The sequence below is a fragment of the Thamnophis elegans genome, chromosome 2 (assembly GCF_009769535.1).
Source record: "Thamnophis elegans isolate rThaEle1 chromosome 2, rThaEle1.pri, whole genome shotgun sequence".
In the NCBI taxonomy this organism is placed as follows: domain Eukaryota; kingdom Metazoa; phylum Chordata; class Lepidosauria; order Squamata; family Colubridae; genus Thamnophis; species Thamnophis elegans.
Window position 1 is genome coordinate 37,203,837 of NC_045542.1, and position 14,077 is coordinate 37,217,913.

The 14,077-nt window shown below is 39.0% G+C and overlaps 1 protein-coding gene and 1 long non-coding RNA gene across 3 annotated transcripts in view; one reads left to right on the plus strand and one right to left on the minus strand.

Moving 5' to 3' along the window:
- Positions 1-1,182: 1,182 nt before the first annotated feature.
- Positions 1,183-14,077, plus strand: part of LOC116503855 — a 31,344-nt gene continuing 18,449 nt past the window's right edge. Inside the window, exons 1-3 of the long non-coding RNA XR_004254748.1 lie at positions 1,183-1,377; positions 13,001-13,151; positions 13,245-13,435. This is a non-coding gene — a long non-coding RNA (uncharacterized LOC116503855). The remainder of the gene's footprint in view (positions 1,378-13,000; positions 13,152-13,244; positions 13,436-14,077) is intronic.
- Positions 5,552-14,077, minus strand: part of PECAM1 (platelet and endothelial cell adhesion molecule 1) — a 67,133-nt gene continuing 58,607 nt past the window's right edge. For both annotated transcript variants that reach the window (XM_032210529.1, XM_032210528.1), the window contains one exon: positions 5,552-8,195. In XM_032210529.1, the coding sequence (XP_032066420.1) occupies positions 8,166-8,195 (30 nt within the window). In that variant the 3' untranslated portion in view covers positions 5,552-8,165. The remainder of the gene's footprint in view (positions 8,196-14,077) is intronic.

Sequence of the window (14,077 nt, forward strand, 5' to 3'; positions counted from 1 at the left end):
ATCTATCTATCTATCTATCTATCAAAATGGCTCTGTGTGTGTGTGTGTTCCAGCTTAACTCTGGAACGCCTTCAAGCAATTTCAACCAAGCCTGGTACACAGATGACCTACTCTCTGGAAACAAATACTATCGGGGTAAGACACCCCTAACACTCTTCAGTGTGTCTATGTATGTCTGTGTGTGTGTTCCAGCAAACTCTGGAACGCCTGGGCCACTGAAACAAAAATGAATTATATCTATAGTGTCAAACCACAATACTTTCGACAGAGATAGTGTGCATTGGTGTGATAGTGTTAGGATACAGCCTGTTGTGCCTTAGGATGGCATCTACTGTACAGCACAGTGGATTTCCCATGGTAACGGCTTCACAGTACTCCACAAGGGGGCTCCAACCTAATACAGAATTAAGATAAATAAATCCCCGGGCAACGCTGGGTTATTTGCTAGTTTATTAAATTTTTGAACCACCCATCTCCCTTAGAGAGATACATTGGATGCTTTAAAATATTAAACTATAAACACAGTGTATAAACATTAAAAAAAATTAGAAGGAAGCAAAAATGATTAAATTTTTAAAATTCATTTAAAAGGCAAAGTGAGGGCTTTCAGGGCACCAACCCACCCCATGGCTGTATGCTCCTCTCAGGTCCTCACAAAAAGCCACAGAGCTATGTCTTAACTCCTTTACAGAAGACTGGGAAAGAGGGGACCTGCCTCAGAGGGCTGCCACAACTGCAAAGAAGACTCCCTTTTTTGGACACCGCCATTCAGAGTTCATTGACTTGTAGGAAGTTAGCACCCACCCCTCTCCTAGAAAAATGAAATATCCCAGGGATTAGTGAAAAGGCAGAATATTATATTTCCCTGGATAAGAAATGGAGAAACATGTTTTTAGGCAGGAAACAGACTCACTCTTAATTAACTTTCCTTAATGGCCCATTAAAATGCCCAAGCCGGTCTATTCTACATAATAAAGAGTTCTCCCCTTTAGCTCCACATGGACCTTGGAAACTCAAACTTGGACTCAAAACACAGGCTAGAGAGTTGCCCCTGCATGGCCCCATGGGAGTCTGACAACCAATCAGAATACATTTCTTACACAGGAACAGGAAACAGAGAGGTGGGGCCGAAGAGAGTATAAAGCCAGGAACTTTCAGCCCTTCCCTCTTTCGTTTTCTTCTCCCAACATCTGGAAGTATGTGACCCCCCTTTTCTGTTCAGGAGCTCAAGTCATGTGGTCCTGTCCACCATTAAACCATCTTTCCAAGCAGCCTCCATGTCACCAATGTCTTTTTCCCCACTTGGAGCCGAACCCAGAAGGACATTTCTTCCAACAGACTGATGGGATCTGTAGCATATCTTCCCTGCCTGACCAGGTGAATCTGAAAAACTGTTCCACATTTAGGTTTTCATAAAGTGACCAGATTTTAAGATGGGTAAAGCGGAACACCATTGACGGGGGGGGGGGGCCTCGGAGCACTTGAGCTGTAAAAAAAGGGGGGGCTGTAAACTGTGCTTTTACAGTCCTCTCTGAACAGTTTACAGGATGGAAAGGGGAGGGAGGTGAAGGAAGGAAGAAAGGAAGGAGAGAAGGGAGGGAAGGAAAGAGGGGAGGGAGGCGAAAGTGAGGAAGGGAAGAGAAGGTAGGTAGGGAGGAAGAACCCGGCTTTCCCAAGAACTGTCTTCTCCGGGCTAGGGAGGGCGAACCAAGAAGTTTAGACGGGACTTCACTGGCAGTTGCAAAGCAGCCTTCCACCGATTGCCTTCCCCAAACGCCCCCCAACCCTTTCAAAAGCCACAATTTGATCACTAGGACAGAAACACAACAGTGACAAAACCAAACTCTGCTACGTTGTGTACATACAAATTTGCATGAGATTTGAAATGCTTTTGCAGAAAAGGCTACTTCTGGAGCAATCACAAGATGTTGTGTAACTCTTTGACTTTTGTTATAAGGATGGATGGATGAAGAACAGTGGGAAGGGTACCATAAAGTAACAAAATAAAGATAACAACATGGCATAGTAAAGCCATTAATGTATCAGGAAGATCCTTGATCATCTCTAATATTTCTGGAGCATGAAATCAACTGCTGAGACTTTCTGAAATATTGCAGAGATGTCCAAAAGTCAAACTAGGCTTCAGAAAGTTGTGTCTCTATATTAATTCCCATACTATATAATAGTCAAGAAGCTAAGGTCATGATCCTCATTTTAGAAGTTTCATTCCTCTAATTTTTTAGAAAAGGGCATTTTGGCAGGTTGAGACTTTTCCCTAATACATTGCTGAGGTAGGGAAGGGAGGATGCATCCTAATGTTGTTTCCTCAGTAATTCAATGTACAAAATGCCCCTGCGCAGTTTGCTATGAGGTGACCCTGGCAGTAAAATATGCGTTCATATCAGAGAAGAGAGAGCTATTTTTTTTCTTTTGCAATCTGTACTTTACCCCCCCCCCAAAAAAAAACCCCTCAAGAAAAGAAAAAACAAGAGCTCTACAGGAAGTGATACCACAATCTCATTAGAAGATCTTGCAGGCGGATTCTATTTTTATTCTGTTTTTCTTTTTGGGATTTATATTGCCACTTTCCACATACCCACAGACTAAGAAAAACCATGTTGCTAAATATCAGCAATTTTCCACCTGATTTTGGTCGTGCAAACTTGAAGGAGGAAGGGAAGGTGCTAAGAACTACAAAAACAAGGCTGGGTATCACATGTCCCCATGGGCTCTGAGTTGGCCAGCCCTGGCTGATGTCACCAGTGTATGCCTACTTTTTTTGTTGTTTGGATGGAAAATTAAGATTCCTGCAATGTGAGAGGTGTGAAACAATAACACTATGAGGTGGATTTTTTTCTACATGTTATTGTAGGGAAACTCAACAATCATTTATGGAACTGCAACTCAAGGGGGTGTTTTGGTAACAGGCTCTTGCCGATTATTATTTTTTTCAAGTGGAAAAAAATGGAACAAGCAGCAATTTCACTTTGCTAAGATGTTCCTGGAAAACTCTGGACATTGTTTAATGTGTTCCAAAGATGATTCTGACCTTGATTTCACTGAACTCATTGCTGCTTTTCCCTGACTTTAGATCTGTTTCTGAGAAGCTTAGGTTAGGAGTCTTTAAATAACATTTTTATTTTACTCTCCTTTTTATGGTACTGGTTGTTGTTTACTAATGTAATCTACTGGTTTTATCTTATTGCTTTACTGCTTTTAATTACTTTGAATAACCTTTGCACTTTATCCAAAGAAACCCCAATGATTGGACAGTAAATATATTTTAATCCAGCAATTCTGAAGCAAATCCCATTGAGTTGAATAGATCTTGCCCTCAGGTAACTATAAGAATGCAGCCTTAAGTATTTTCTCTGCTGGGTTTCATAAATTGGACCTGAGTTTCTTTCAAATTACAATATTTTATTTCAGTAGTAGAGAGTTTTAGAGAACCTCTCCATGTTTTGTAATTGTTTGCGTTCAAAACACATTCACAAATGATCATAAATTGATGACAGCTGTGCCTGTTAGCACAGTCTTTCATGGACTACAAGCCAATTTATCTGCTGTGTGGGTGTAGTCTTTAGATGATTGCTAGATATGCATACCCACAGTGAGCAAAACAAAAATATTAAAATGTAAAGCCACAAAGAAACATAGTGGGCTAGTAAGAGTAATCATATGGTTCTTTTCAGGAAGAAAAAAATGTAGCTTTCCTCCTGATCCCATTAGAACTTCTTGACAACTATCAAGTCTTGAATCTTTCTAATGAATCTGAACTATAATTTCCTGTGCTACACATCTTGTTCTTTTTAACCACACTTTGTTCTACAGTTGTTGACCCAGACATGGATCCACAGCAAAAACATGGAGAATTTAAACATTCAGAGTTTTAATGGCCCATTGTTTGAGTGCTATTGAAACTGAGCCCAGATTCAATTAAGACTGCACAAAAATCCATTTAAAGTGCTACCTTAGTTGCCCGATGGGCAAACTTGGCATCTGGGATTTCTATTGATCAGAGAACCTCACTGTAATGGGATTTATTTCCTTAAGGGATTACCCCACACTCATTTCACTACTTGTACTACATGCCTAAGCATTAAGGTAAGGCAATGTTGATTCGTAGGGCACAGCTACACCAGAGCTTAAAGTTGATTTAAAAATCAAGATTCAGGAAATTCTGAAAATGATAGTGCTGAAAAGGAGGGTATTTTCAATCCCTATACTTGATGTATAAAATGAGCATTAAGTAGTCATAATTGCTGCAATCCGTACTTAAATACATACCTGCCGCAACATTTTTGACAGGGTGGGCAACCTGTGATTCCAGCATGGCCTAGAATTCTCCAAAACTCTAACCAGTGTTGGACAACCACAGCTGGAAACAAATGTAGTCTACCCTAAAATAGGTGTTTTCCAAATAAAAACTGCCATGCACAACTCTGCTCAGCTCACATGAGTGATAATGGATCTACTGTATTTACTTTAGACCCTCAGACCTCTCCTCAGACATTAAGTGTGGCCTCTGAGCATCCTACTTTACTCATTCCCATATTGGATTATGTTTAGGTAGCTTGTCAGTTCTACCTTAAGAACTTTAAATTCCATGTTTATGTTGAATCATGTTGGGAATCTTAAAATATTGTATATTTTTCAGCTTGATGCTAGGGCTGACTGGCAAATCTTCACAGCTGCTGCATTTTGTGGAGAGATGGTTTAGAGGTAATTTTGTGTGTGTGTGTGTGTATACACACACACATATATACATACACATACATACACACACATACATACACACACACACACACACACTTCAGTAAGTGGATTTATTGGATGTGTGGCTGTATCATGATTGGTAGATTGGTGCTGATTGGTGCTGGCTGTGTGTCCATTGTCGTTTTGTGTTGTAACAGCCTGGGTGGTGGGTGGGGCTCGTTTGTTGACTAGGGCTGGTTTCCAGATGTCTGGTAGGTGGGAGGCATCGTCACGTTTATTCATGTTGTGGGGGTGTTTCTCTATTTCGATAGCTTCCATAATTATTCTCTTGTTGAAGTGTTCAGTTTTGGAGATTAATTTGGTTCTTTCAAAATCAATTTCATGTCCTGTAGCTGCTGGAAAAGGGAGGAAGTTTTTTCTTTTTTTCTTACTGCATTCTTGTGTTCTGCGATGCATGCATTTATTCTCCTGTTCGTTTGTCCTATGTATGTTGCAGAGCAGATTTTGCATGGTATTTCGTATACTCCTTGGTTTTCTAGCTGGATTTTGTCTTTGGGGTTTCTTAAGATGTTGGCTATTTTTTGGTCAGTGTTGAAGGCTGTCTTGATATTGTGTTTGTGGAGAATTTTGCTGATTTTATCTGTGGTGCCTTTGATGTAAGGGAAGAGGGCGATGTCGTTGTCCTGTTCTGTATCAGATAATAATAACTGGATAATATTAACCAGATACATAATAAGACCTGCAAGGTGTCTACAAAGCCCACTCCCATCTCCATTTTAGTATTTCTAAGTTCACTCCCATATAATGAGCAGGAAAGAAAATGATTCTTCACAAATGACATTCAAATGATTTCTTTAATAAAAATACGACATCAAATTATATAGAATAACATCTGAATAGGAAAGCATGGTCTGGATTTTGTATGCACATCAAGAGGGATGTTGCAAAGATTCTGCAGCATGATTTCATATTGTGCTTAAAAGCTGGGGTACAGCATTTCAATATTTTGCTAATGAGGACCTAAATAGACTTTTTATGAGTCACAATAAAGTTTCTTGAAACATGGACGCTGTCCTTCATGTTAGAAATGATGTTACAAATCTACAGAGACCATAATAATAATCACAATGTTTGTTTATAAACTTTATAACAGGAAAAAAAAAGATTAACGCTTGACTTTATGGTACATTAGGATTTATTCGTGTTTTACCAATAGCAATGTTTTTTTCTTTGTTATGTTGGATTGTGTGCATGTGCTTGTTCCTAAACACTAATAAAATATGAGTTGACCAGAGATATCATAAAAACAGAGTTGGAAAGCTCTTATAGACCATGCAATCCAACCTTCTACTGAGTTAGGAGATCCAGAGCTACAGGATCCTTAAATATTGGGCCAGTATCTGCTTGAAAATCTCCAATAAAGGAGAAGCTACTATCTGTCTCCATAACTGATTTAATTTTGAACTGCTTTTACCACTGAGGTATTTATCTTGATTTTTAAGCAGCCTATTTTCTTGAAGAATTATCTTTGAGGATTTGTTCACTGCCTTCTTTCAATACAGCTAATCCTGCGTTTGTACTGGCACAGTAGATTATGCCAAAGTCTTTCTTGTCTTTAACTTAATACAATGCACTTAAATGAAAGCCATATGGAATATACATTACAAATTAACATCAGATTTCATTCTTCCCATCAGTTAACACTGAGGTAAACTTGAATGAGAAAACTTAACTCAGACTTGAATGTGGATAATTTATTCCAGCGGCAAATTGTCATCAAGAGTCTGCTCTCCAGAGATTTGATCCTCAGAAGCAGCAATGGCAAAAACAGCAGTTTATAAGCAAATATGGATTGCTTCAAGAAAGTAAGACAATGTTGGAAAACTTGTGGTTCTCCAATCAGGATAAATAGCCATTCCCACAGACCCAGCCAACATGGCAGAGAATCAGGAATGCTGCAACAGGGGTGTCAAACTCACATCGTCATGTCATTGTCATGTGACATATCAGGACATTTCCTCCGCTAAATCGAGGGGGGCATGGCCAGCATGTGACGCATCTGGCCCGCAGGCTGTGAGTTTGACACCTCTGTCCTAGAGCCTCTGATTTATGCAAAAGCTACCTTGGAATAGACTGAATGGACACCAGAGATAGCATGGAGTCATGCCAACTAGCTATTCCTCCATTTATTTTCAGGTAACTTTTGAAAATTGTTAGACACATACACATAGTCGCTGCATCAAGATCCTATGAACACTGATTATGTTTAATGTGCATTGGGGAGACAGACAGGAAACTGATTTGTTCCCATATTTGTTTAGTCTAATATCAATATTATATACAGTATGTATCACTTAACCTTGGCTTATTGAATGCTTCATCATAGGCTGGGGGATGATGGCCTAGCACATTGTGGAAATCAAATCATTGAGACTTAGGAAACCATGATTAAGTAAATCATGCCTTAGAGTGATGTGTACATTTAACATTACTATCATTATTACTGTCAGGCCTTGGTGTTCTAGACATAACCAAGCAGCGCATCAGCCACAAGGATTTTAGAGTTCAAAGAAGTTATTTGAGATTATTTGACAAGCAGCAATTAAAATTCAAGGCTGCACTGCAATTGATTAGTCTCTTGGGGTGGGGAAATCAAACTCTTTGCACAGATGTACTTATTTAAAAGCTATTGTCAGAATGGCATTTGGTTCTTATGGGACATGTCCAGCTCTGAAGAGTCAAATGTAATGGGAGAGCTATTCATTAGAGCAAGTAATAGCTCTTTCTAATTGCACATTTCAAAGGGCAGCTCCTTCAAGGGCATTTTTATGGTCCATTGCAAATGGATATTTGTGACAGGAGACTGGGCACGTGAATAAACATTTCTTACCACTTATCTGGCAATAAGGAGAATCGACACATTTCATTGATGGTGCAAAAGTGACATGAAACTTTACGCAACATTTTGCTTTCCCATGTGAAAGATGTTTTGTGTGTAGACCATATTTCAGTCTGGAAGCCACTGCTTTGAAATGTTGAAACACAGCAGCAGTGTTTGTGCCTGCAAATTCACTGCCAGACTGCATGCATGATTTTCTAGGAAAGGGAAGTCGCTACCAGATAATGTATCTGGCAGGTTTATTTTCTGGCTTGAAAGATTCAGAACAACCAACTAAGATGGTAAATACGTCTTGTAAATATGTGCTTCCATTTAAAAATGGCATTAAAAAAAATATCGAACAACCATTTGGAAAGAGTGCCTGACTAGGTTATGGGATGGCAATGGCAAACAGCAAAAGTACTGTATACTGTAGATGCTCGGTTCACCCCACAGGGGTTACCAACCGCTCAAGCAAAGTGCGACTTCTGAAAGCACCTAAATGCTGCAGAATAACTGGAACTGGGACATCCTCCATCTTGCTTTCACGGATTTCCTCTGCCACCTTTTCCTAAGTCCCGTCAGGAGAAGGTTCTATTCTCTGCAAGCAATGAGATTATAACATTATAAGAACTAATGAAACATAGCACACACAATAAATGCAGTATTTCTTTGAATGGAAATCTCCATTCTGTGAAGTAATGTGAATTCAGCATGATCAGTAACCACTGATGGCCTTATCCTACAACACAAGGGTCTCCAAACTTGGCAACTTTAAGATTTGTGGACTTCAGCTCCTAGAATTCCCTGCTCTGGCACGTCATACTATGTCTTATTATTGCATATAGCAATAGCACTTAGAATTATATACCGCTTCATAGTGCTTTTGCAGCCCTCTCTAAGTGGTTGATAGAGTCAGCCTATTGCCACCAATAATTTGGGTCCTCATTTTACCCGCCTCAGAAGGATGGAAGGCTGAGTCAACCTTGAGCCCAGTGGAATTTGAACTGCCAAACTGCAACTAGCAGTCAGCTGAAATAGTCTGCAGTGCTGCCCTCTAACCACTGCACCACCTCAGCTCTATAAGGTAGGTTCTTGGTATGTGAAGTTTAGCCTTTTTGTATAATATGTCCTCATCTTCTACAAGTTGGCTTCATGAGTTGATTGAGGGTTTGACAGAAAGAAACACTTGGCTCTAGATTTTTTCCATGGCATGCAAGATTTTAGAAATCACTACCATGTCCATCCTCTTAGATATTTGTTTTCTATTATAAAAATCCCCAGTTTTACTCATAGTGTAAGTTCAAGTGTAAGGTAAAGAAGTGCTTTTTTATTATATATCTTTAATTTATATGGCCACTCATTTTGCTGTGGCAACGTAACCCCACATAAAACACAATATCAAATAAGTACTACCATAGTAAATAACAGTATATAAACACCAATGGCAATTGAGGGCAAAACCCAATCAACAATAAAATGGCAAGATTTCAAGGGCACTAACTAGCCTCCCAACCCCCATGTCTGGAAATACATTAAATTAAAAAAAACTTTCTGAAAAACTGGGATGATCTGGGCCATTCTAATTCTGGGGAGAATATTTTTCCAAAGGCACAGATCCTATGACAGAAAAGATTTGCTTTCTGGAACTTGCTAAATAATCAACAGTGCTCCAAGTATGCCTCTTCTGTCAAAAAATAGAATGGGTAGAAACAATCCAAGAAAGATAGTTTTACATGTTACTCCAGATTTTTTATTCTACTTACCACTTCCTACATTTTTACATCTCTAAAATATTTTTGAGGTTTAATTATGAGAAAAGTATATCACATTTTTAAGTGGGATTATATTCAAGATTGCATAATCATTTACTGAGATAGGTGGCTATAGAAATCCAACAGACAAAAATGCATTACAATATTGACAGATTTTATTTTATTTTCTTAATGGCCTCTAGGACAGAAATTGCTCTTTTCACCAAACAACTGAACAATTGTATAGTGTTTTCACTGAGCGTCACTTCATCCCATCAAGATCTCTTTCCTTATTAGTCATTGCTAACTCAAAACTTGTCAGATTATAGACAAAATTAGACTGCTTAGTTCTGATATGCAGGATGCTACATTTTCTTAAATTTAATTGCATTAGCCATTTTAATACAAAACAATACTCCAAACTGGAGATCTTTCTGGGTCTACTAAATGTATTTAGTATTTAAATGTCCACCCTAAGCCATCTTACATTTTTAGTAAATTAGTTTTCCAACATCTCTAAATTTGACCAGTTATAAACAAGTTCAAAGCACCAATCCAATGCTGGAATACTTGTTCTTATTATCTCTGGACATTTCATTTTATTTTACTGTAACTTTCTCTTTCTTCAACCATTCATTGATCCAAAAGAGAAACTCTCCTTTTATTTCATGATCACTAAATTTGAGGAGTCAACTGTGTCACAAAGATTTAAAGTCTAAATACTGTAATAATGTCTACAGATCACATCCATCTACACAATTACTTTCAAATCCCTTTGCTGTGCTGTGTGGATATGTCCCAAGATTTCCATGTAGGTAGCACGTGTAGAAAAATCCCACACATGCCACCATCCATAAAGTTTCTGGATCCTCATTGTCAGCAAACATTCATAGCCAAATAAACAGATATTTACCTGGAAGTAACATCATTTGGCTTTTTAGGGATTGTTACTTTGTAACAGAGAAAGAAGCTTGTACATTCCAACAGCACTGAGTTGCGTCATTAAGAGTATACAAATACGCATTTCTAAGACATATATCCAATTACTATTCTAGAATTTCAATTTTGGGTGTTTGTGTATTTCCTAAGTATCTCATTTTTAACATTTTATTTGGCAGGGACAGTGTAAAGTAAGTTTACATCTTTCTCATTTTGTCACTTAAAACACTTATTATATATTGTACTAAAATCTCAATAAAACAAACAAATGTATCTACACAAGGAGGTAAAAGGATTGAAGGAGCATAGTCTACGAAATCAAGTTGTACTTCTGAGGCAAACCAAACAATACTAAATTAGTGTTTTATGAAGTAGCTCCCTTATTGTTAAGATATTTCCTTTTAATATGTTTTCAGAAAGTGGTGGTAATATTAAACAGTGCAGAAAGATTGCCAGTTCTGATTCCAGGAAGGAAACCCACACCCAGTTCCTTTCTGAGTAACTCAAAATTTGCCCGTGAAACTTTCAAAACTAGCTTGGGATAGCTTACATTATGAGTAGCATACCTCAGGGAGAGATTCATCCAGGATTCTGAAGTGGACAATGACAAACAGTAGTTCTATGAGCTTCTATTTTATGTCCACTGGAAAGTAGGATTACATCTCCTAAAATAACTCCAAATATCTAGATAGTTCACATTTGTTTCAAGTTTCATTATACTCTGAAATTCTCCTAGTTTAGTTTGATTTCAAATAACAGAAATAATGGAAGTTTAACAGGGATGCTGTTAAACTATACGGATGGATATTGATCAGCTATGCTGATTTCAGTTCCTTTTAGAGCATCTTCTAAACAGGTTCAACTCATATAAATTGCAACATTTGTTTGTAATCACTTCTAACTACACAATTAATTTCATTTTGCATTTTTCTCAAACAAACAAAAACACTGTTGGGAATTGGTAAAGATGCAGTGAAGCAATTGTATTTTGTATCCATCTTAGAACTCATAAATATCAGATGGATAGTGATGTTAGTTTGTTGCTGCTAACATCTTAAAGAATTAAACCAATATTGGTATACATTCTTATTAATTATAATCCACTTTATCAGGTGTACACAAAACCTACAATGTTTAAACCACTTTCTTGCTTGTCATGAGGGAAGGCATGTTTCATATTTGCAAGTCAAGGAAAAACACTAGCCAATGAGGCTTGCCCTGTCAGGACAGTACGAAATATCTCTAGAGAACTGATTGGCTGACAGATAACTGTTAACCAATCAGAACCTATTCTGCCTTCTTGGGTCTGGGTCTAAATTCATATATCTCTTCCTGATCTTAAAAAAAGAAAAGAGAGAAAAGAAACATATTTTTCCTCTGTGTTTCTGTGCACACTATGGTGGCAAAGCTCTTTCAAACGCACAATGACTCATCAGAATTCTGTACTCTGCCTCCTTTTTCTACTTATGCCAGCAGACTCTTGTAACAGGTTTACATCAAGTTGGAAGGTGAAACAAGCTGAGGTAAAGGTTCCCCTCGCATATATGTGCTAGTCGTTCCCGACTCTAGGGGGCGGTGCTCATCTCCTTTTCAAAGCTGAAGAGCCAGCGCTGTCCGAAGATATCTCCATGGTCATGTGGCCGGCATGATTAAAAGCCGAAGGCGCATGGAATGCTGTTACCTTCCCACCAAAGGTGGTTCCTATTTTTCTACTTGCATTTTTATGTGCTTTTGAATGTAAAAGCTGGGACAAGTAACGGGAGCTCACTCCGTTATGGAGCACTAGGGATTCGAACCGCGGAACTGCCAACCTTTCTGATTGACAAGCTCAGTGTCTTAGCCACTGAGCCACCGCATCCCACAAAGGTATTATAAACAAGCCCCAAAAAGCAAGATTTCTAATATGCATTCAATGCATAGAAACAAAATCTTCCCATCTAATACAGGAATATAGTGAAATGGCTTACAACTGCAACCCTCCAGTTACAGTAACTGTGCGATCTGCACAGCACTCATCTCACACAAATACCTGCCTTGTTCCTTTGTTAGAAATAACCTCAACAGAGTTTAACAGGCCACAGGAGCCATACGACCATTCTCAACAAGGTTACTGTGTGATAGATAAAGTTGTTCAGCTGATCAGTTGAATCTTGAATTTTGAAGAAAAGATCCTGAAGCAGAAAGATTTAGATAAAAGGGCAGGCTGGAGTTTAGATTATCCTTGAAAGCTTTCAGGAAAGGAGACTCCAGAGCAGTTGATTGCATGACTGAATTTGTGAATGTTGTGTTCGCAACGTTCAACTTAAATATATGTTGGCTTGAGTTCAGAGATTACAGGATGTTGAAGGAGGAGAGGGATCATGTTTGCAAATTCCTTTGTTCCACTGAAAAATTGCTCTGGAGGGTTTAAGGACGCTCTAGAATAGTTCAGAAAGGGACACGAAGAGCTCAAGGACAAGAGGATACATTAAAATCATCTTATTTTCCAGTGGAAGCTAGTTCCTGATCCCTCAGGGTTCTTTCTCAGGGTCACATCTTTATGCTTTCCTCCCTGTCCTTGAATTGGAAAATATATTAGCATTAATAGTACTGATCCCCACACGGCATATCCACTCTGACGCCAGGCAGTGTTGCTACTCCAATACAATATAATACTAGGCAGCTTCCAGATAGTGATTGTAGATTCCATGATGTCCTTTCTTTTCCCATTCAGTGCCATCTACACTGGGAAGTCCAATCACCAACTGCTCGGTGAACATGCAACATACTGTAGGAATAGAATACAGAATACCAGAGTTGGAAGGGAGCTTGGAGGTCTTCTAGTCCAACCCACTGCTCAAGCAGGAGATCCTATGCCATTCTGGGTAAATAGCTGTGCGATCTTTTCTTAAAGACCTCCAGTGACCCACAACTTCTGGAGGCAAGCCATTCCATTGATTCATTGTTCTCATTCTCAGGAAATTTCTCCTTAGTTCTATATTGGATCTCGCCTTGATACGTTCCCATCCTTGGTTCATCTTCTGCTTCCTGGTGTTTTGGAGAATAGGTTGGCTCCAGCAGTGAAATCCTCTGAAGTCTGCTACTGAGTATGCACTTTGCACGTATGTGCTAAAAAAGGAATATTTTGAAGCCTTCCGAGTCTGCAAAGGTAAGTAGAACGGGGGGGGGGAGGGGGAATCCTCTGTGCCGCACGATTTAGATTAGCTAGAAAGCAGGAAATCCAACAATTCTAGCTAATATAAATCACACATCACAGCTGATCGTCACTCAGCTGATCATTGGAAATACCAGTTCGCCTGAGCCAGTAGCATTTTTTACTCCCGGTTCGGGCGAACTGGTCCGAACTGGTAGCATTTCACCCCTGGTTGGCTCCCTCCTCTCTGTGACAGCCCCTTAAATATTGGAAGACTGCTATTGTGTCATCCCTAGTCCTTTTCTTTGTGAGATTAGACATACCAAGTTCCTGCAACCATTCATCACTCTTTCTAGAGTCTCTTTTTTTTGTATGTGCATTTAGTTGGCCTTATTTTTTTTACTATTATTTATTGCATGCTTCTTTTAACTGGTTTATCAAACTTTTTTAGAGTGTCCTCCCCCCCCCCCCCGCGGTGGTCTCCAGCACCACAGACAAAGCAATAGCAGTAATATGGCATTAGACAGCCAAGAGCAGCAGAGACATCCTTAGGATAGCCAGGATCAGCAAGGTTGGCAATGGTTGGCAATGTACATACAAGTGGACTAATACCCAGCTTGTATGTATATTGTATATTGGATTGTGGATTAGGACTGT